The sequence below is a fragment of the Neurospora crassa genome, linkage group V (assembly GCF_000182925.2).
Source record: "Neurospora crassa OR74A linkage group V, whole genome shotgun sequence".
NCBI lineage: Eukaryota > Fungi > Ascomycota > Sordariomycetes > Sordariales > Sordariaceae > Neurospora > Neurospora crassa.
The window spans coordinates 2259284-2281442 of NC_026505.1; the positions used below are offsets into that span (position 1 = coordinate 2259284).

A 22159-nucleotide genomic window follows, 5' to 3' on the forward strand; every position below is an offset into this window, starting at 1 on the left:
AGCTGTCATCGGTCGCCTCCATCACCACCGCGGCCGAGCTTCCCCATTCCTCCGCAACCAAAGAACAACAATTTTTTGTCGTGACGTGGCGTGCAATGATAATTACATTATACCAGATATTACAATTCAACTGAAGTCATTGCATACGAAACATCATCGTCACCCAACGATGCTCCCTTGAGCCTCCTCTACATCTAACTTTCAAGGTCTTGATAATCAGACGACAAAGTCACCAACTTCCAGGGGACATGGAAAGATGACAAGGCGCGACAACGTTCCGCAATGCCTTCTCAAAACTCAGATGTCAGAGCTCTACTGATAGTCCTCATCCTTCTATGGATATTCTTCTCCCCGGACAGTAGCGATCCCGCCAGTCTGACGCCGCCTGAAATCGCCCACGCACGAGAAGCTCGTTTCCAGGGTGCCCTCGATGTCCTAAACACCACACGATGGGGTGATTTCGCTCCTGATGCGCCGTCGTCGACCTCGCCGCGGCCTCCTTCCGAAACCGACGGACCAGCTGGCGAGATTGGAAAGGGGAACGGCGATAAGCATGAACAGGGCCCTCAGTTTCTGAACATTACGGGGTTTAGCCAACTTGATGGGAAGGGGTATGCGTGGGAAGACCTCGGTCGGTTCAGAAACCGCTGTCGCGAATGGAGTCGGAACGCTTTCCCCTCAGCCGCCACCGTTGGCCCGCTGGACGATGATAGCTGGGAGCCCAGTATGGTGAGTGGCACATGGAAGAATGCTACGGGCACTCTGCATGGCACTTGGGTACGACGACCGGGAACCGTTGTCAGACAAGCCGCGGAATATAACCTCAGTGCCATTGCGCCAGGGGCGACTTGGCCTAGTAGCCTTGGTGAATGGGGTAGAAACATCACCGGTGACCATGGCAAGATTGAGTTGCGCATAGACGAAGATGAAGGGGATGGGGTTTACGAAGAGAAGGTCGAGGGCAAAACTTCAAGGGGTGCAAATCTGGCGAGGGAGATTCAAGCCGTGGCTACGATCCAGGATGACGCAAGCGAGGCTAGCAGCTGGAGCTTGTTACTTCATGGTGTTCACTGGCCACGGCAAGGCGCTATTCTCTTGACCACCAGCAGCGAGAAGTTTGACGGCATTTTCGGCCTTCCCCATCTGGCGCCAGGCCCCAATTTCTTCCATACCGGCCAGCATTTGCTGAATGAGACGCTGGGTAAAATCATTCAAGCCAGGAAGAAGAGCAAATATGGCTTCCCAGGCAACCCCTGGGGCTCGAGGATGGAGGACGACGACAGCTTCCCTGCACAATGCGAATATGTCATGTACCTCCAATTGCAACCGCTAGAGCTTTCTCGTCAGTACGAATCTCCCCAGCTGCTCGAATCCTACATCGAGGAGCTTGAGCGCGAGTTGCGCCATCCCACAGGAGCGCCCATTGGTAGGATTCCCGATCTGCGTGCGTCCATGGTGGCATGGTCTCCCGACTGCTCGTTTTTCCTGGAGTCCAAGGGCCCGCCCGAGTTTCCTTCGGTCGACGGAGAGCATCTTGTCGGCATGAAGGAGGCCATGTTCACCTACACGGCCAAGGAATGGTTGATTGCGTTTGCTGCTGTCATGCTGGGTCAGATTTGGCTCTTCAAGGAACAGATGAAGCTGTCAAATACGCCGTCCACTACCGGGCGGGTCAGCTTCTGGACAATAGGCGCCATGCTTTTTGCCGATGGCATGATCTTTGTTACTGCTTGTGCTTGGAGTCTCAACGCGACAATAACACTGCTACCCTGCTTGCTCGTCACGTTTGCGGCCTTCATATCCATGTTCATTGAAGGCGCCTTTTTGTCTGAAGTCTGGAAGATTCAAGAACCGGAGAGGAGGATTCGTGAGCGGGAAAGAGAACAAGCTGCTGCTGCTGCTGCTGCTGCTGCTGCTGCGAATCGTAATGCCTCATCATCATCAGCAGCATCAACAACACCGCCGCCAACCACTCAACCTGAGCCACCCACAACACAGCCAGCTCCTCCTCCTCCTCCCTCTCAACCTCGCCAACCCATCATCGTCCCCTCAGACGGCGACATCGACGAAGCCGAACAACTGAACAACCTCCTCTCCGGCGCCTCCGCCCTCCCCCTCCCCGCCACCGCTCGACAACCCGGTCTACCAGCACCCACAAACGAACCGCGCCCACCAACCCCCTTCAGCACTATCACCGGCCGCTTCGTCCTCGCCGGCCTGTTCCTCCTCTTCATCTCAGCCGTCGCCACCTCCTGGCCCTCGCACATCCGCTCCTTCTACGTGAACACCCTCTCCTTCCTCTACCTCAGCCTCTGGACGCCCCAAATCATCCGCAACGCACAACGTAATTCCCGGCAGGCGTTTTCCTGGCGGTTCATGATCGGCCAATCCCTCTTACGTCTCTTGCCGTTTGCGTACTTTTTCTTAAGGGAAGATAACGTCCTGCTAGCTGACCCGGACCCGTTTGCGTTTTTGGTCTTGGTGGCGTGGGTGTGGATCCAGCTTTGGGTGATATGTGCTCAAAGTATACTTGGGCCGAGGTTTGGAGTGCCCAAGGGGTGGGTGAGGGAGGCGTGGGATTATCATCCTGTTTTGAGAGATGATGATCTAGAAGGTGTTTCGTTACCTATCGGTCTGGCGAGGACAGGGACTGGATTGTCGTCGTCGTCATCGTCGTCGTCGCCGACTGAGGAAAGGGTGAGGGGAAGGGCATGGAGTGTGGTTTCTTTGGGTGGTCCTGCTGCTGCTGCTGAGACAGGCGAAGGTAGTGCCGCTGCTGCTGCTGCTGCTGCTGCTACCGATAGTGCAGGAGGCACAAGAAATCGTGAACGAGAAAAAGAAAAAGAAAGGGAAAAACAAAAAGGCGTCACCATGCGATCTGTCGACTGCGCCATTTGTCGCGAGTTGTTGGAGGTGCCTGTATTTAACAATAACAAGGGCAGCGGTGGCTCCTCGGATTCAGCGGCGTCGGGCATCACGGGCGTGTTTGCGAGAAAGGCCTACATGGTTACGCCGTGTAGACATATTTTCCATACGAATTGCTTGGAAGGGTGGATGAAGTATCGGTTACAGTGTCCGATTTGTAGAGAGGAGTTGCCGCCCTTGTAAGCTGTGTACTAGTGAGCTCGGGTGTTTGTTAGGAAAACATCGGGGAAAGTATTAGTTAACGGGTATAGTCTATGGGTAGACTGCAGTGTGATGATATATGTACAGTACCATTGTGGAAAGGTTCAAAGTTGGAAAGCGTTATAGATTATCTGACAACAATACATATAGAACATGAATAAGGTCAGCGCAAAGGCATGGCCCATCAGCAGCGTTTGATTTGAGAACCTTATTACAGAGCATTACTCTCAACAAATTCGTGAATGGTAGGAGGCCATCCTAAAACACTGTGTGTAGCTTCTGGAACAGCTGTAAGCACGGTTTTCAAGCTCCAGCAATTTTCTTTATTTCATCTTTTTATGTTCTTGACGACGCCGAAGAAGGAAGCCACTCGCTAGGTACAGTTCGCTGAGTTACAATTTGCTTTTTCCCGACAGAATGCTAGCTTGTAATATACCACAAGACGAATGAGGTATACATAGCAAACAAGCGTGATCCCGTCCCTACCGTCGAAAAGACAGGTCAAGAGTACTCTACGTAAAGCTTTTCTGCTTCTGCCTAGTATTCCAACCAAGCTTCGCATTGATACTCTTGATCCATTCTTCACTCCTCCTCCCCTGTGGCTGAACGCTGGCAAACGGGTACCTGCTCGCGCTGATGGTCACGTAGTCGCCCGGTCTAAGTTCGATACGCTCGCGGCCATCGAAACTCGCCCAAGAGCCGGTCCGGGCATCGTAGGGCACGCCAATGCGAAGTACGATGGTGTCGGGTAGGATGATGGGCCGGAAGGAGAGCGTGTGCGCGCACATAGCGGTTACGAGCATGACGGGGTTTTCGGGGTGACAGAGAGAGCCGCCAGCGGCGAGGTTGTAGGCGGTTGAGCCGGTGGGAGTGGAAACGCAGATACCATCGGCGTTGACGGAGGTGAAGTGCTCATCATCGCCGAAGATTTCGATGTATGACATTGCTTGAAGACACAGATCAGTTATATGATCCCTGATGTGGGTGAGGTGGAAAAATGACGACTTACTTGGATTGGGTCCTCTATCCACCACCACCTCGTTGAGCACGCACCATGTGCCGTCTGGTCGATGGGTTCGTTCATCATCCTTTTCCTCGCCGATAAGGTCTTCTACGAGATCTCGTTTTTCTCCTTCCTCTTTCTCTTCGCTTGGATCATTCTCGTCCTGGCAATCAGGACCATCTGTGCCGCCCTGTTCTTTGTCTGTTTTGTTTGAGACCATTTTTTTGTCAGAGTCCCCCTCAACGAGTTTCCTTTTGTTCGTCTGACTTCGCATGACGGTTCCTTCGAACCTTAGCCTCAAAGCCACGTTGACACCTTCTGTGAAGGCGGCTGTCAAGGTCTCGTGATAGTGATCAAAGTCAAACTTGGTCAAAAACCCTAGGCTCCCCAGAGAAAAGCTCAGAACAGGTGGAACGATGCGCTGGAATAACCAACTCGCAAATAGTACGGTTCCATCACCGCCGAGTGTGATGACAAAGTCGGCCGTCTGCGGCCTGGCACGACACAATTCCTCGTCCCAATAGCGTAGACGCTCAGATATGTCATTGCCGGCTTCCTCTGAGATCTCGCCAGACCCAACGTAATCCTTGCGGATCTCTTCGATCAAGCCGGGTGCATCAAGCTTTTTGTTGCAACGCAAAGCCTTGTCAATGTAGACAGTATAGCGCACGTCGCGTTCCTTATCCAGTAACCACCGGATCAAGGCGCGTGTCTTGGGGATTAGTTCCTGGTCATACGGCTTGGTGAGCACGAAGATGGTCTTGATCTTGAACTTCAAGCGCACGCTGCTCAATCGCCGACTCAGCTCCCGGACTCCCCATGCCATTTCACTCAATTGCTTCTTGGTGAGGAGCCTGCTGTACTTTTCCTCTGGGTCTGTGTTTGGTGCTTTTACGATCTCACTTTTCCATTCCTTCTCATCAACCTGACCAGCATCGCTAGTGTCGCTCGAGTTGGCATTGGTCATCGAGCACTCCCGGGCACGCACATTGGCGGCAATGTTACCGACAGTGCTCGAGAAGCCTTTTGGGTCGAGCACCTGGTCCTGGCTATTTTCACGACTAACTTGGACGGCATCGCGGGCAATGTCGGTCAAGCCCCTTGTGATGGGGCTTCGGGTCTCGATAGAGTTTGTACTCGTACTGGCAGTGCCATCAACCTGTCCATCTAGGGTATTTTGCCGTCTAGGGGGTCGTCGCTGGGCGTCGAGAAACTGGTGGACAAGGCATTCCGTTCTGGCCGGCTGTGATCGCCGGAGGTGAAGAGGAACACGGGCATCGCTGTTTACTAGAGAGCTCTTGCGCCGATAGGGACTAGATGGATCGAACGAGACCTATGGTGGGCAAATGGGCCATAATTCAGCTGGTGCGCTACTAGGTAACTGGGAAGCAGGCAGAAGAGGAGTACGAGAATCCAAGGGGATGAAGGGGGAGCATAAGGCTGTGCTTTTCGGTCATGCTCGGCATGGATGGACGCGGGGTCTGGAGTGCATTGGGTTCCCTACCTCAAGCGCATCCTGGTCCTCTTCACTTGAACTGGAATGGTCATCATTCTCAGGCTTCCTTTCGCGATCCGGAGCCATTATCCTCAATCATGAAAGCTCCGTTGCTCTGATTATCCTGCCTCCTTCCGCTCGCTATGCTCGCTCTCGGGGTCAGGTCGGTCCTTTCCACTCGATAGAGGTATCGTTCGACGTCAATCAAGACTACTGTGTAGGTGCGTACGGGTGGGTGCCTCGAGGTACTTTGGCGCAGCAGGTAGTTAGAGTACTTTCGGAAGAGCTTGGTTGAGTGGCTCCGTGGCTCCAGCATGCAGATTGTAACTGGTCGATCATCCACCGCGGGCTGGCCAACGGACAATGTTGTGGGTGACGATACTTGCACTTGTAGGACTGGGTCGCAATCAATGGATGCTATGGACGGGAATGGAAAATGCTACAGGTTCGGCCTGTCGTTGTGCCGCGCAAAGAGGTAGTTGTGGTGGCGGGCTGTGTGGGCATCATCGATGCACTGGAAAGACGGGAACTCGAGTCACGATGTTGCTACAAGTTACTTTCTCCCACTGATCATGGTGCTCCCTCCTTCTTGCCATCCAATCTGTGGAACATAAGAAAAAAAAGAATGAAAAAAAAAGACGAGCGTCCGTCCTGAGTCAGCCAAGTCAAGGGCTGTCATCACAGTGGTAAGGCGGGGTAAGTGGTGATGTCTACTTGTAAGAACCGGCAATACGTCATCGGCTGTGGCAGCTGTAACGGGAAATAAGATTTCACCACAGCGTGCGCAGGACAGCTGTCTGGACTTGATCGCCAAACTAATCCAAAGGGAATGTGCGAAGCATGGGATTGATCTACAGTATAGTACATCAATCTGTACTCGGCATCAATTCGGCGAACCGAGTAAACTGTGTGACAGGTTGTATTTTTGGCCGACAGTCAAAACAATCACACGGCTGTGGAGGGGTTATGCTAGAGATTCGCTTGGAGGGGTTATGCTAGAGATTCGCTTGGAGGGGAAACTGGATCTGCCCCGATAATTAGTTATGCCTGTTGCAGTAATCCCATGGGGCCAGGTCGCCTCGCACGAGCATCACATACTAAACAGTAACAACACCAGGCAAAACATCGGCCAGGTTCATGACGGACAGACAGACCTCATGCAGTTAGAATACCTACCCAATGCTCTGTGTTGATAAACACGAACCACGTCTGAAGCTACCGTGGAAAGCAACCAACCACTGCCTATTCCTCACCGAGGCCCCGACCCTCCTTTAGAACAACTCTGATAATGGCCTCAATTTTCATGCAAACCAACCAAGTCCGTGGTGGGATACAGGCTCGAGACATGTTGCTTACATACTACTAGCGTGGTATCCCGGAACGCGGGCGATTCTCTCCAACCGATGTCACATCAATCGACACGACGGAACACGAAGAGGCCTTCCCAACCTGCCTATGAGCTGCATCAGCTTGTTGAGGTTGAGAAACGATCTGCCACTCTTCCAGCCGTCAATCAATCAACAGGTGGAAATAATGGAAGGAAGGAAGGAAGGAGGAAATCCACCCACGCTGCACAGGGCATCACACACCCCCGAGCCACTCGGAGACAGAAGTTGCGATTGTCCAGTCCATGCCTACCTAGAGGTACCTCTACCCAACACTACGGTGCCCCACCACTGGATGGAAAGTGGAAGTCACTCCAGGGGCAAGTGCTAGGTACCTCTAGAGGTACCTAGTCATTGCCTATGTTGTTCCTCAGCCTGTCCTCACCATCTTCCTGAGCCAACTTCGTTCACAAGAACTGAACCCGTCTATGGCTTGTCATTTCCGACTGTCTTGGTGGCTGTCAAACTATCCACGCTGGGCGGGTTACGGACGAAAGACACGAAACCCAACCAAGCCATCCCCCCCAAGTTCCTTTTTGACTTATCAAAACATACAACTTAGTAAGGAAGGCCAGGCAGCCGGCCGCCTCCAAAGTTGGCGCCCATCCATAGTACCATTACCTCAAACAGTACCTCTGGTCGGTACGCCTCAGACATACCAAATCCCCTTACTTTGACACAGTTGCTCATCTCAAGCCAACAACAAGTCCAGGGACGGGAGAAACAGAGACAATGAAGCACCTCATCCTAGTGGGGGCGTGCTATTTGGACACTATTCTGACGTGAGTCTCTCCATCTTGTCCGACATCCTACATAGCTTCCATTACCTGTACTTTGCCTCTATAGCTGCCGGTTTGTTGCTGCTGGTCAGAGCTGTAGCTGTAATTGGCATGACCAGGATCGGAATCTGGATGTTATACTCATTTAGTTCTGTGCTCACACTTGAGATAATACCACGGCTTGCCTGTAGTGTTCCCCAGTTTCCCGATGAAGACTCCAAGCTACGCGCAACGGCCTTGCAGGTGAGACGCGGGGGCAATTGTCCCAACACAGCCGAGGTTCTCCAGCAGCTACTCCTCTCAGGAGGTGGCCTGGGTTTTTCATCAACTCAAAACCAACCAGACAGCGCCGCTGGTGTTGTTGCCGTTACACCGCCACCGTCACAAGAACAACAACAACAACAGCAGCAGCAGCTGAAATTACACTTGGTTTCTATCCTGCCCGATGTTGGGTCTCCCGCCATTCGCAAAATCCTGTCATCCTTTGCAACTCCTCCTGCTCCTCAGCCGTCTCCATCTTACGACTCTGAGTCTCTGTTCGAGTCTGTGACCAGCGCCGCTTCGGCTACCGCTACCAGTGTTGACTTTAGTCACTGTCTGTATCGCAAGGGGCACGATGAAGCAGCCAGTAGTTACATTATCCGCAGTGGCGCGACAGGCAGCCGGACCATTGTGAACTACAATGATCTTCCAGAGATGACAACGGACGAGTTTATGAAGATCGCGGATGGTTTCGTTTCCCTCCAGCATGACCACAATGTCGATGCAAGCTCTAGGGGTTTCATTGGTGAGGATTGCTGGTGGCACTTTGAGGTAGGCTCAGCCATCTCCGTTATACACATGCTGCTCGCAGGACAGAGCCTACATGCTTTCCGTCCTGCTCCTTACTCTCCCGTATAACAAGTGCTATATGTCTCCTCATGAAGCTGTCGCTTTCGTTTGTCTTGCCGCATGTCTGCTCAGGGTTTTCCTTATATTAACACACAGACGGACCGCGTCTAAAGGGTCGAATTCCAGAGACAACACTGCAGTGCATCCGCTACCTACGCCAGGTCCTACCAGGAAGCACCATCAGCGTCGAGGTAGAAAAGCCAGGCCGGGAGGGCCTTGCTGAGCTGGCCGCGGAATCTGACGTGGTGTTTTACTCCAAGAGTTGGGCAGAGGTAAGTCATATTATTTCCGTGTCACTCCATCCACTCATGGAGACCAACGTGAGCCTGCGTGGCGTGTGACATGCTACAGCACTTGAGCCTAGATTGCGCCCAGGGTGATCTTCTCGTCCTCGTCCATGATACTAAAGCCTGGTCTTGTACCTCCGGTTGTGTAGAGCCGAGGATACACCAACCCGGAAGCTTGTCTGAGAGGCGAGCTGCCGAATTGCAAGAAAGCGTAAGTTTCGCTGCCCAAGAGCACAAATCCAAAGTCCGATAAGTATCGGGCAGAGGCAAAGGGCTGGCGCCGTTCTAACAAACACTCTCAATACCGCGCTATAGTTCTCTGATGCTGTGCACATGGGGATGTCAAGGGGCTGGTGCTCTCTTCCCTTCACCCGCCGGCACCGGCGGTGGCAACAATGAGCAAACAGCAGAAGTAGCAGAACCAGACTATCTGCACTGTTCTACAGCAGAGGTATTCGAGACCCAGATAATCACCGTAGTTGAGTAAGTCCCGTCTCTCATTCTTTTGTTTGATCGAGATGGGATGTTTTGTTCATTTCTTCTCTCTGCTCCTTTCTACCTTGAACCTGAATTGGGCCCTGAAAGAACAGAGTGAGTACCTGCCACAAGCAGCACACATCTGTACCCGTCACTGCAATTTAAAAAGGTTCACGAAAGGGAGATAAGACAAGACATCTGAGAAAAAGAAACTTGTCGGTGTTGAATAAAGACCGAACGGTCCGAAACCGCCAACAACTCCGCATATAGGATTTTCCTTGTACATTTGTTTCCTTCCGTCTCTGCCGGGTATCAAGCTACAAAGGTGCTACACAATCCAAAAACGAACAAGTAGAAGAAGCCAAGTGGGAAGAAACACGACCAGTATACGCGGTAGCCAAAAAGCGAATGACATAAACACGGCTAACAAAGTCAACCCATCACCCGATCACAGTACAATCGGCGCAGGAGATACTTTCATAGCCGGCATAATGTACGGTTTGTTGATGGCCTCGCCGAGTGCAACCGCAACCGCAACCGCAACTGCAACCAAAGACCGATCCTGGATCCAGTCCACGAGTCAAAAGGAGAAAAAGAAGCTTTTGGCCTTTGCCGTGAGACTGGCTACCCAGAAGGTTCAGATGGAGGGATTCAACGGGATTGTTAAGGGATGGTGACCGTCACAGGATGCGGTGACGTTGGTTGTGTACCTAATTTGCACACTTGGAATTCCGTTGGCAAGCAAGACATTGACGATATTTTGGATGGTTTCAGAGCTGGGCTGATAAGTTCACCCTAGCCAGCGATAGTGGCCTACCTCATGTTCGACAAAGCCGATGGACAGCGGCAGAGGGGAAATCAATCACTATGGGCTGGTTCCGCTCTGCTTGTGATGATGATGATGGGCAGTTCCCGAGTCCTCATGTGTAGAGATAGTCCTGACCAGCTTGCGCTTGGTTTGAGAATGATGGGAAATGAACGTGGAACTGTATAGTTGAAACCTGACTACTAACGCTTCATACACTGACTACGTCTAGGCCCTAAAGAGACGCCAGGCCGTGAAGAGAGAGAGAGCGTCGTCAAGAGAGAGAATCCTGTGACCAGATGAAAGGAGAGGTGACTTGTACGTCGTCGTAACCGTGGTCGGCTTGTTGTATATTGAAAACGAGGGAGGTACAAAGAAGACGTGTTGTAGTAGTAGTTGTTGTTGTTGTCTCATTCTTTAATCTTGTAACGAAGTCCACGTGATAATGAATCGATGTGGTACAGGTACCCTAGAATAGTTAGGTAGATTTGTAGGTAAGTAAGTACCTGCATGCGGCGGTCCCCATTCTTGGTGACTCAAAACGGGGTGACTCTGTGTCAGGTTGATTCTGGCTCAGAAAGAGGAGATTACGTTTAGATCAAAGCAGGTACAATGAGAGAGGGACAACTAACTCCCTAGCGAGACTTGGTAGGAGCTTTTAGTTCGGACTTGGGAGTAGGTACCTACGTAAGTACGAAGGTACTTTCCGGCGATGGGGATACACCGTCGTAAAGGGAAGGCTTGTTGTTTGTCTCCTCTTGTTGTCTGAACTAGGGTCAGATTCCGGCCCTCCGTAGAGTACATAGGCGTAGGGTGGGTGGGCATTCCGAATGGGAACATGGCAACATTCATGTGTCAGGATGTAAGGTAAGCAAACTATATAGGAAACTACGTATGCTTTGAATGTACTTGAGGCGCGAGTTCAGCTTCGGTTTCTTTTGTGATAAATGTACTGTAGGTAATGTGTAAGGTGGTTAATGGACATGGACTCTGTGATTCCATAACATGAAATTATACTACATATGTAGCCCGTACGTAAACTGACGAGGTACGTAAGTGGGTGGAGGAATCTATCCTATGGATAGCGAGGAGACTGATAATACCGGCGAAGAGACCATAATGAGACATCGTAGGTAAGGGTAGCTAATGCCTTTTCTTTTTTTGACATCTTGAGAGGTCCCAACCATCCAGGTTCACGATGTTGGATTCAATATTTGGGATCGTCTTCATGCATAGTACTCTACTCTTCTTTTCTTTTCTTCACGCCATCTTACCATGTTGCGTTGCTCATTACTGCGTAGAAAGGTACTTGCTTTGCTTTCTAGATTAGGACAAGGTTGTACGAAGGATGCTGCTGCTGTTGGCTGGCTAGGAGGCGACGTCAACGAGAACGGCAACGGCCGTCCGATATCTGTTGCAATAAGAGTATGCGGTACCATACAGTACACATATAGGTCTCGGGCCATTGTGATTGGACGCGCTTCAGAATGGAATGGCTCGGTGGCTCGGTGGCTTGGAGTTTGGGTTTCCCACCCTTCCCCCCCATCAATCCATCCTACCCAATCCCACGATGAAATGTATGCTGTTTGACTTTTGTCTGACCCTTTGACGGAATGTCTCCCCGTGGGCTTCTGTTTGGCCTCACCCGCACCCCCCCATGGGCATGGCCTCCCTGTGTGTGGGCTTTGGCCTCCCCCCGTGGGTTGGACAGGCGGTAGGGCTGACTACCGAATCGGAGAAAAAAGGAATGAACCCACTGGGAAACGAATGAGGTTGCGCCTACGTGTTGTACACAGTAGTAATGTATGCAGTTCAATGTGCATACAAAGAAACCTATTGGTCGTACAAATTGTATCTTTTATTTCCTGGTACGTCCAGTGGTCTCAACACAAGAATCTTTCCATTTAGGGAATCGCTCACAGGGAGTCGTTGAGCCGAACCATGAGGCGCCGCATACAGTATGGAATGGTAGCCTTGAGAGCTTGGCCTCACCTTGGCACTGTATGGGGTGGTATCTTATGCATACCATATCCTAATTCGGATGGGCCGAAAAGAGGAACCTACCGGTTGTGTGTGTGGTGGGTGTGAAAGCTGGCGGGAAGGGGAGAAAGCTGCCGAATGAAGAGAAATATGCCAAGTTCATACAAAAGTGGCTTGAATCGTGGTAACGTACCTCTACCTATAAACCAAGACCTAAAGAAGCGGTGAGTGAACCGAGGGATCGTGGAAGATATCTGCCACTACCACCCCCAACAAAAGGTAGCGTAGCGTGCTGTACATTTATAGCACCCCAGCATCTCGTCTACCCGTTCTGCCATTTTAGAGTAGTCTGGGAATCTGGGGGTTTTAGCGAAGCGCCAGTGGTACCCCAAAACAAGCAGTAAGTTGTGGTTCGTCTACAACGGCTGGAAGGGATTTCGTTAGCCCGCTGCTCCGTGCCTCTCTGGTCATGGCCAGCAACTTGCATGAAGACCACGGATCGGAACCCAGTGCGCCTAGTAAGTGCCTAACAGTCAATCTCTACTGTCCTGTAACAACCAGATATGCCCTTATCAACTGTGAAGCTGTTAGAGAAAGTACCTCGAAGGGGAAGATATGAGGCTGCGACAATCAACTCGGCTATTGCCTGCCTTGACATCGTCAGACACTCTCCAAAGGTGAGCCCCGAACAACGCTGGCATGCCCTAGGCAGATCTGTTGCATCACGTTTTAATTTGGGCAGTACGTATCTGGTCTAAGGCAACAAGGTTGAACAGGTCGAAATATGAGCCATAAGACAGCTTGCCTGTTGATCGTCCAATGTCTTGCTGAGGCATCATCATGACTGTGGGGATGTATCGATGCATGGACAATTCCGTTATCGAATGGGGAGGTGTGGTGTGGGAAGCCGATCCGTTGTTGCTGGTCTTTCAGGGGCTCATTGATGTCTCCGTAGTGTACTGTCTGGCTGTAGTGTAAAGACGAAACAACCCCGGTAGCCCTCGGACAAGAGGGCGAGACTACGGATGAGTAAGGGGCCCCAATCGAGGTCTGAGGGTTATGTTTGCTCCATAATACGCGTTCTCTGGAGACTCGAGATTGACGGCGCAACGGAGGACCAGCCCAGTTCTCTACTGGCTCTGTGTGACGAAGTGATAGACGTGTTGTTGAGGGTCCACCGACAATGAAGCTATCTCGTCAAACTCGTCTCAGCAACAGCCAACTTTGGAAGATCCCATCTACAATCCCACTACATGTGTTGGGTGGGGGAGGTGTGGTCCGGGGCTCAAGGCGGGGAGAAAAGTGGCCGTCATGACTGTTCCAAAGTAGCCTCTGACCTGCTGGGAACTCGGAATGCCAGGCATTGCAGCCGATGGGCGGTCCACGTCAGGTAAAACCAGCTGGCTAGGATTTCCGTGTAGATTATGGCGTAACCTCTAGCAGGATATACTGGGTAGACACTACGCTCAAGTGGATCGAATAGGTGCAAGGGAAAACTGACATCTCCGTAGTCGAGCATGATACCTATGGAGCACGACGGGCGGCGTCAGTGGTGGTCGTTGCTCCGCCCAGAGAAAGAGACTCTGATTCGTAAAGGAGTCTCATCTGCAGGATGTTACCTCTGTAAGGAGAGCCGAAGCCAGACAGGCCAGGGAAAGCGAAGCAACCCCCTTTAGATACGAACTATTGCCGACCTGGGACCGTCGTATGTACATAATCTCGAAGAGGGAAATGTGCGTACCTGGAGTGTCATCCGATTGATAGGGCAGTTTCAATCCGACGGTCGAGCTTTTAGTGATGGGTATAAACTGGTGGTGATGCCGCCACATGCTTTTGGTAATGTATTGTAGTAGTGGTTGTTATGCCGGCTGTGACTCGGGGTTTATCTGCATGCCTTCCAAAGAGCTGTTCGTACGCATCAGATTTCTCTGCCGCGGAAGCAACTCGCCATGCTTTTTCTGTGGATGGTGTCGTCTTGATTGACATCTCGGCGTCCGGTGAGCAGGCGTTCTTGACCCTTCTCATCCAAACATGCCAGCAACCCCTTGGTTCCAATATGGGAACCTCATTTGCCCACCGACAACAGGCAGCAAGCAGAAAGTGCCGTCACACCCTGTTGCCAACCTGAGGATGAGGCGCACAAAGCGCGCATCATGGTACAGTCGAGAACTGAGAAATGGTTGGCATGGACCGGGGCATCATCCTTCATTCAAGTCGCAGACTGTCGTAATCCGTTGCGCTCCTCACTTTTTGTGGTGCGCAAGTGAGAAAGCGTCCCGGTAGATGCACACCATCTCTTCTGTGACGGGATGGGTCCTGCGCGATACCGGAATTGGCCTGCTGATGATTGTGGTGAACTTGGAATCGCGGCTTCGGGTGAAGGCCACCAAAATAAGCGGCATCACAGGCTGCAACCGAGAAAGAGCGGCAGGTGGAGAGAGGTCCTCGGACAAAGGCCAGCAATATCACTGCATAAGGTATGGTAGGGCTTACCAGTTATGCCTGGGGATTTCCGCCCACGCCGTCCTGTCCTCCTCGCTTTCACCTCGGCCAAAGCGTGTGCGTGCATGGGCCCATCAGCAAGTGGAAACCGTCAAATCCAATCTCTTTGTCAACCCCTTCTTCTGCTACAGGCAAGCTCTGCAGGTGCGCACGGTTGGATACAGCAGCTGCACAACTTAATTATGTATACAGTTCACCCCTGGAAAGTTCGTTAGCGCGGTACTTGTAAGCAGCTTTCGACAAGGGAAGCGAAGGGGATCTGTAAATACCCTATAACTAACTAATTATAGGGTAAGTCCAAGTGTTTCTAGTGATTTGGGCACCTTGGCTGGTGAAAAAAACCGTGTGTGTGTGTGAGCTGTCTGGATTGTCTGTCAATTCTTTCTCTCCTCGAAATCAAGCGATTTCAGCCAATCAAAAGCCGTAGATAGATGTGTCCAAGCTTGCAACCCCCCCTGTTAAATGTTGTGGGGCGGGTAACACGCTAACAAACTTTCCAGCATTGATCTGTACTAGTAGCACACGATACATACAGTGCGAGCCAAGCATAAGCCTGCACAATGAGTCGTGATATTTAGTAGCTTTTCTTTTCGCCTAGTGTACCTTCAGGAATATGCGCTTGGCCGGCAAACCTTGCTACAATAAAAGGAGGTGCCAACTTTGCCCGTTTGTGGTTGCCGCCATCTCCACGGTTCCCAGCAGTCTGTCTTACGCAGCTGACTGATGAGCCTGGGCCTAAGAGCCGATCAAAGAGATCAGTTATAGAGTATTTAGTGTTCAAGGGCAACGACACAGATGATTCAGTTGTCCCGACTCTCTCGAAAAGCCCGGACCAAAGAATTCACGAACTGCGTTGAGATCGAAATTAGCGTTTCTCAAAGCCTCCGGCGCTCTCAGCTCACGACGCTATGCTTAGTCCACTGCTTTGAATGCTGTTGATGGACCCGTGATGTTCTGCATCGCTGCTTCAATATGCCGCATATTCCTTTACAGACCCGGGCAACGAGGGCCACAACTGTGAAAGCAATTGGGTATGCTTGAACAGGGTAAATGTGTCGACGAGAGAGGCGAGTCATGATGGACACGTATTCTTTCCGACGTATTACCGTCCTGGGCATTAGCAAGGTTCTACAAGCTATCCCGCTTTGCGTGTCTTGAAAGCAACCCCAAGCTCCTGCTCATCTAGGCCAAAACGATAAAGGCTCCGGGGAATCATCATGTCGGACCTCTTCCACCATTAGCTACCAGAGGAGAGGATTGACTGGTGTTGACGTCAATAGGCATCTATCAGGCTGATTCATGCCAAGTACGAAATGCGTGCACTACACATAACCCAAGGATAAGATAATGTGTGCCTACGATCTGTGTCGCAAAAGGCCTCCGCTAATGAGGGAGGACAGAGTGGGACAGACCCTTCACAGGCCGCATCTCGCGGCGTGGCAAATCGTTTGACCTAGGTACGCAGTCGCAGTACACTAGGTACTTCGCTCATGTTTGTCATCGCCAGCGATGTCAATGGTGATTGGGCCGCTGTGGAGAGCAGCAACATCGTGAGTGAAGTGCATGCCGAACGCCAGTGCAGTCTACCATACCAAAATCTGATGTACACAGTACATACAAATTTCGAATTCTTCTGACGAGCAGGGGTGCTAAGAATAGTTAGATGGTGCACAATCCTGGGTCCGGGCATCGCTGGTCAGTGGCTCTGGCCTCTCTGGTGGCTGGGCCTTGACCAAAAGGCTGGTGTTCCAGTTCTCCCTGTTGTGGTGGTCTTGAGGGTTGTGCTGTTGTCTGGAAATGAGATGTCACACACTTGAGCACCGACTCGCACCGCTCCGCAATATCCGTGATGGGTCAATCTACACTACCTCTGAAATGACGGGCGACTAGGCAGAGGACAAGACGTACCTTGGGAAGGAAGGGGTTTGTCACAGCTCGGCAGGACGCCAGGGTTTCTTGGTAAGATTCGAAATTGAAAGCTCAAGGGTGACCGGGCTCAAAAGGGAATGATGGAGAAATGAGGCAAGATTATCTTTCTCAATCTGGGACGAATATGGTTGCAATCTGGCTGAATGTGATGATTGCCGCTCGCGAGGCCTTGTGGCATGCTCTGGTTTGCAATGCGTGAGAGGTCCTCTTGTCGGAGTCATGGGCAGCCGCAAAGTGGCAGCTGAGAGAGTGGATGATTACGTGTTGATATTGTCGAGTGGCTATCATGGTGTCAGAGCCATTGAGCATTTGTCGATTTTTTGGGACGGCACCGTCGATTCGAACGTCGAGTTGCATGGTTCGAGGGTCGGGTCTAGATGAGACTACCGAAGTGGGCTCCTGGATGGAAACGACACTGCTCTCCACAGTGACTGGAATCGGACTGGATTCCATATCGAAATGAGGAGCCTTGCGGGGCGATGCGCAGACGAAAAACGAAGCAAGGACGGAGGGGGGAGAAGAAATGTTTCTCGCTGTGGTCCGCGGTCAACGGTCGACCTCCTCACAAAGTTGCGGTACGAGTGGATGTCGTGGTGGGTGCGCAAGGTTCTGGTGTGAACTGCAATGGTGCAGTGGTGGGTTTTGGTCGTCGTGACAGTGCATAGTTCGAGACTGCAGGGAGACGGAAAAGAAAAGAGAAAAGAGGAAAAAAAGTTTGAGCCCAAAACCATTCATCCAAGAGCCTCGCCCCACTGCGCCTTCTGTCGGCGCGACAAGGCATGTCGGGGCCCGGGACTCTTGGCTTGACCGACCAATAATGGCGTGAGAAATCCCAGTCTTGGAAGGTGCGATCTGGAAGCGCGGCCCAATCGATCTATCACTGTATCGGAAATGGAGGTCGCTCAGTCACCACTGCGCTCGTGCACTGCTGTAGGGGAACCCACCAGCCTCAGCCAGGCACGCTCCAGCAGCAAGGGCATCGTGAACTCGACAGCAAATGATGGATGGTTCGGAGTTCAAAGAGCTTGCATGTGACCCCACAAAAGAAGCACACTAGTAGGCGAGGGTGGTACCTAACGGCAGTCTTTTTCTACAAAGCACATAGTACGCGCACTACATTACTCTAGTTACTTGGAGAAGACATGGATATGTAGCCCAAAACTGCCGTTGGCTAAAAAAAAAAAGACACTACCAGGCTGTGCTGCACGTAGCGACTTACCTACCGCAGTAAACGTTCAGCTAATTTTCGCAACTTGCTCTTTTTCGTGGATCAGGTAGACGAACAACGGTACCTACAGTAATGGTAGGTAAAGGCATCCGACAATCTGCGGATGGGTGGAAGTGCCCTTGATGAGTGAGGCAAGTACCCACTGGCTTTCGGGGTGCGGTAAATCAAAACGGCTTCAATTCCAACCGTGCGCGAAGAGTACCTAAGGTACTTACCTACAGCGAGGTATGTACTTCTCTGGAGCTGTCCGCATACCCATGCCCGTTTCTTGCCAAGCTCATTCTGGAAATTTCTCATTGTGACCAACCACGCATCCTGCTCGGCAGGTAACATCCTTCTTTTCGGTGGCATGCACGGGTGGTGTGCCCGCGGCCTGTTTCGATGCTACCATGTAAAAGATGTCCCTGCCTGCTCTTCCTTCCCCTGTCCGAGTTGATCCCGAGACTGATGCCGTTGTCTGGTTTGCAGTCTCCCTTCGTTGTATGGCTGTTCTCCCGGCGGTCTCCTTCTTCCCTTGCCTGGCTCTGTCCTTGATATCACAAAAACGGAGACAGCTGCACGATATTACTATTATACTAGATATGACCACACGCAAGTGGAAGCCAAGCGGGAAGTAAGCACTGATCATGGCTGTGAGTAGGACATGGACAGGCCTCAACACACATACTTACTTACCTATTGTCTACAAAGGACACACCCACATAAATTTCATATCCATACGAAGCATTTAATGTTGCAGACATTTTCGTTGCCACCACGAGGTTTGTCTTTCAGGAATGGCAATCTTGGCCTTCTCAGATTCCCCTTGTCAGCATCACTTGGTGCGTCCAAACTGCGACTGCGTCTCTCCTTGGGAAACACAGTGCCTGAGCCAGCAACAAGGGAGTGAGTGCTGGGCCCCCGGCTGACTGGGGAGATCTGCCTGACAAGGAACGAGATTGGCTATACATCCGATTCTTATCGGCAACCGACATGGAACCGGACTACGCAACGGTACCTTTCAGGCCGTCAAGTCTCGGCTGGAATATTACCAGACCCAAGGGCCTGATCGGCTCGCGTGACCGTAACCTTATAAACGTAACCTTATGGCAGATGAGTGACTTCTGGGTGGAGTGCCAATTGCAGGGGGTTGGGCTTCGTACCCAAATTTTGGTGTGTGGAACCAACTAAAATCGCCTAACCCCAACAGAGTGTAATCAACTGGAGTACTGTAAAGGTTACTGGGATATTTCAAACCACCGCTATAGATCTATACCGCTATACGGGTTATAATCTTTTCTAGTATTAAGGCTCTAAAAAGCTCAGCCGACCGTAAAGTACTATAAAGTGCTATATATCATTAATATCGACAATAAGCAACTGGTATACCAACTAGGAATCTATTAAGGAAGACTATAGCTAATATAGCTCCTAGTACAAACCCTCCTAATACTTACAATAGCGTTGTTACTAGTAGTATAATAAATCCTAGTAATCGCAGTATAGGAACCCCTAATATAAGGATTACCAGCACGCGAATTCCTTATTGCTTTAATTTAGGATATAGCTACCGCCTCTTATTGGTAGCTTCCTAGTTTTTATAGGAGTTACTATATTAAACGTAGTTGCGCCGTCTACTCTAGTATCTATCGACCGCTTACTACCTTATTATCGTACTATATAGGATATTATTAACGACTATACAGAATATAATTTCCCTAGTGCGCTAGTATTCTCTAATACAGTCGAACCTTCGCCTAGAGACGCTTCCTAGCCACCTAGTAAATAGGTGAAACCTATCGGGACTAATAATAATAATAATAATAATACGGTAGAAGTAGTAAGTATAATATAAAAGCGGTCCGAATTATCTAACAATAAAGAAGTAATTAGCCAAACGCCTAATTAAAAGAAATAATCCCCTACTTTAACCCCGAGCTAGGGATTATATTATTAGTCTATAGAGGTATACTATCAACTCATCCTCTCTATTAGAGACTCTCAATTGGGCGGATTCTTAGTAATAATAAAAGAGGGTAAGGGATTTAAATGCGACTAGTACAAATAGTAGGTAAGCGTACTAACTAATTGGGTTTGTAAGAATAAGGATAAAGACCGGATTATTATATAGGAAATGTGCTAAAGTGCGTTTAACTACTTTAAAATACGTACTAAGTACGTAAAGTAGATAGTCGAGGGATGTATTAGTACCTCCTTTAATTACTAAATTAATAAAGTCTAATATTTTAACGCCTATTGGGAGCCCTTTATTAAAGAGTTTAGTACTAAGGGCACTTAAATAAAGGCGGGGGCGTTCGTACTTAGTAATACTAACAGCTATTCTCTCTTAATAAATATATTCGCAAACGAGAGGGCGACTAGGTCATTTGTCCGATCAGCGCGTACTATTATCGATAAGGGAGGCAGGGACTTACAATCGGCTACCGCTAGAAGGAAGCGAAATTCGATAACCGCCGTAGAGAGGAAGGCCACTTATACCGAGAAGGCGCGAGAGAAGTAGGTAGTAAAGCGCGCTAAACAATTGAGGGCCGCTAACCCCGATCTCTAAAGTAATAAAAATAATAACAACGAACCAGAAGGGTAGGGAGGTAATAGGTTCGAGGTCCTAATATACCCTAAAGAGACGTAGCCTACCAAAAAAATATCCGTTGGGCAAAGTAATACCCTAATTACGAAGTCTATTAGCAAAGTAATTAAATTAATTAATAATACGAAACCAATCGGCGTAATCGATATTGAGACGGCGGTATTAAATTTCTAGACTAACTTTACAAAGAAATTATCACTAGAGATAGTTATTAATATATCTTAGAAATTAATAAAGGAAGAGGCTATTTTATAGAATACAATGGATAATAAATTTAAACCCGTTAAGTTGAAGCAGTTAGTAAAGGTAGTTAAATTCGAGAGGAGGGTGCGCGGTAGCGACTATAAGTAGAATAGAATAGAGTAAAATAGAGTAGAGGGGGTTAATTACTTAAGTTCAAAAATATTAAAAATCCTAAAATTTTTATTAAGTTCAAAAAGTCGGATTTTGATATATTAATATACAATCAAGGTCTATAAGAGCTACTTCCCCGGATTGTTTGTAAATGTTTATTACATCCGTTGGTCCGTATATACTCGATATAACGCATTACATTAGCCAGAAATTTTTAGCGCCCGCTAGCTCCCATCTTAGTATAACAATTTAACCTCACAACCCTTCTATATTCTAGCGCTTTATAATATACCTCCTCCTATCCCTATATTTACCGTCTAATAATTGAAGTTTCTAAATTTAGAGGTACTACGAGTTAGTACTTTATATACTTTTAGTTTATAAATAGATTAATTTAAATTTACTCTCTTTTATACTCTTTTACCCCCTCTTCGCTCTCGTTTGGAAATACTGCTGCTACAGCTTCTACGACCCATTTACAATTTGGACTCGTATTGTAATAGGATTATTAAGAAAGAATTTATTAATATATCTTTTTACTAACACTAGCAACCGAGTAAATAATTCCTCCTCCTCTTCTATTAATTAATAATATTAACAATAAATAAAATTATATAACCCCGTAATAATATATATAAAGTCGATCTATATATCGATAGGGTACTTTAGCGCCAACTTGCGTATTAACTTCGCTATCCTTTTTAACTATCTAAACGCCTGCTCGATTAGTATTCGATTTATACTATACCTCAAATTATATAACTCCTTCTTTATTTTAGGCTACTTATTACCTAGAATATCCCTCTAATCTTAGAGATAATATTATACTATAAGGAATGGGATTAAAATGCCTTTCTATTAGTTAAAGTCTACGTTAGTTAAATAAAAGCGCTTAGGAGGTATTTTAAACCCGTAGAATAAAACAATACAAAGTAATCTCGCGTTTTACATTAACCCCTCTACGCTAACTAATATATACGCGAAGAAGCCGTTAAATTTTATTACAGCAAATACATTCTATAAAATAAATCCCTTTCTATTATACCAGTAGTTTTAATCCTTCGCTAGTACCTTAGTATAAATATAGGTACCGTCGATAATACTAATCGTACTACTAAACCGCTAGTTACCCGCGATAAACTCGATTTCTAACGCTACAAAATTATTATTTAGTTAAATAATAAACTCGGTATAAAGCTTAATAAAGATTAGCATCATCTGCGTAACAATACTCAATACTATTAACTAGGCTATTAAGAAGTAGTAGGCTGCTTGCCATTGAGTCTCGTTAAATACAATAATCCAAATAAATACTATCAACTTAAACTCAA

At 49.1% G+C, this 22159-nt stretch overlaps 4 protein-coding genes across 6 annotated transcripts; 2 read left to right on the forward strand and 2 right to left on the reverse strand.

The window, feature by feature from the left end:
- The first annotated feature begins 18 nt into the window (after positions 1-18).
- NCU03740 (hypothetical protein) lies at positions 19-3334 on the forward strand. Its single transcript, XM_956423.3, has one exon. It carries the CDS (start codon positions 283-285, stop codon positions 3106-3108), a length of 2826 nt encoding a protein of 941 aa, XP_961516.3. The 5' UTR covers positions 19-282; the 3' UTR covers positions 3109-3334.
- NCU03741 (NAD kinase/ATP NAD kinase) lies at positions 3195-6335 on the reverse strand. The gene is made up of 3 exons (XM_956424.2): positions 5634-6335; positions 4136-5462; positions 3195-4072 (listed from the first exon to the last, which is right to left on the reverse strand). The coding sequence occupies exons 1-3, from the start codon at positions 5709-5711 to the stop codon at positions 3639-3641; spliced, it is 1839 nt and encodes a 612-aa protein (XP_961517.1). The 5' UTR covers positions 5712-6335; the 3' UTR covers positions 3195-3638.
- Positions 6336-7392: 1057 nt separating this feature from the next.
- On the forward strand, positions 7393-10591 carry NCU03742. 3 transcript variants are annotated; one of them, XM_011396274.1, is made up of 7 exons: positions 7393-7651; positions 7717-7791; positions 7980-8601; positions 8793-8951; positions 9116-9177; positions 9282-9449; positions 9898-10348. In XM_011396274.1, exons 2-7 carry the CDS (start codon positions 7742-7744, stop codon positions 10118-10120), a joined length of 1284 nt encoding a protein of 427 aa, XP_011394576.1. In that variant the 5' UTR covers positions 7393-7651; positions 7717-7741; the 3' UTR covers positions 10121-10348. The 3 variants fall into 3 exon arrangements, with proteins under 3 accessions (XP_011394576.1, XP_011394574.1, XP_011394575.1); XM_011396272.1 differs by lacking the exon at positions 7393-7651 and having other exon boundaries at positions 7658-7791; positions 9898-10591; XM_011396273.1 differs by lacking the exons at positions 7393-7651; positions 7717-7791 and having other exon boundaries at positions 7896-8601; positions 9898-10319.
- Positions 10592-16333: 5742 nt separating this feature from the next.
- NCU16967 (hypothetical protein) lies at positions 16334-17322 on the reverse strand. The gene is made up of 2 exons (XM_011396523.1): positions 16639-17322; positions 16334-16542 (listed from the first exon to the last, which is right to left on the reverse strand). Exon 1 carries the CDS (start codon positions 17110-17112, stop codon positions 16768-16770), a length of 345 nt encoding a protein of 114 aa, XP_011394825.1. The 5' UTR covers positions 17113-17322; the 3' UTR covers positions 16334-16542; positions 16639-16767.
- Positions 17323-22159: the final 4837 nt, after the last annotated feature.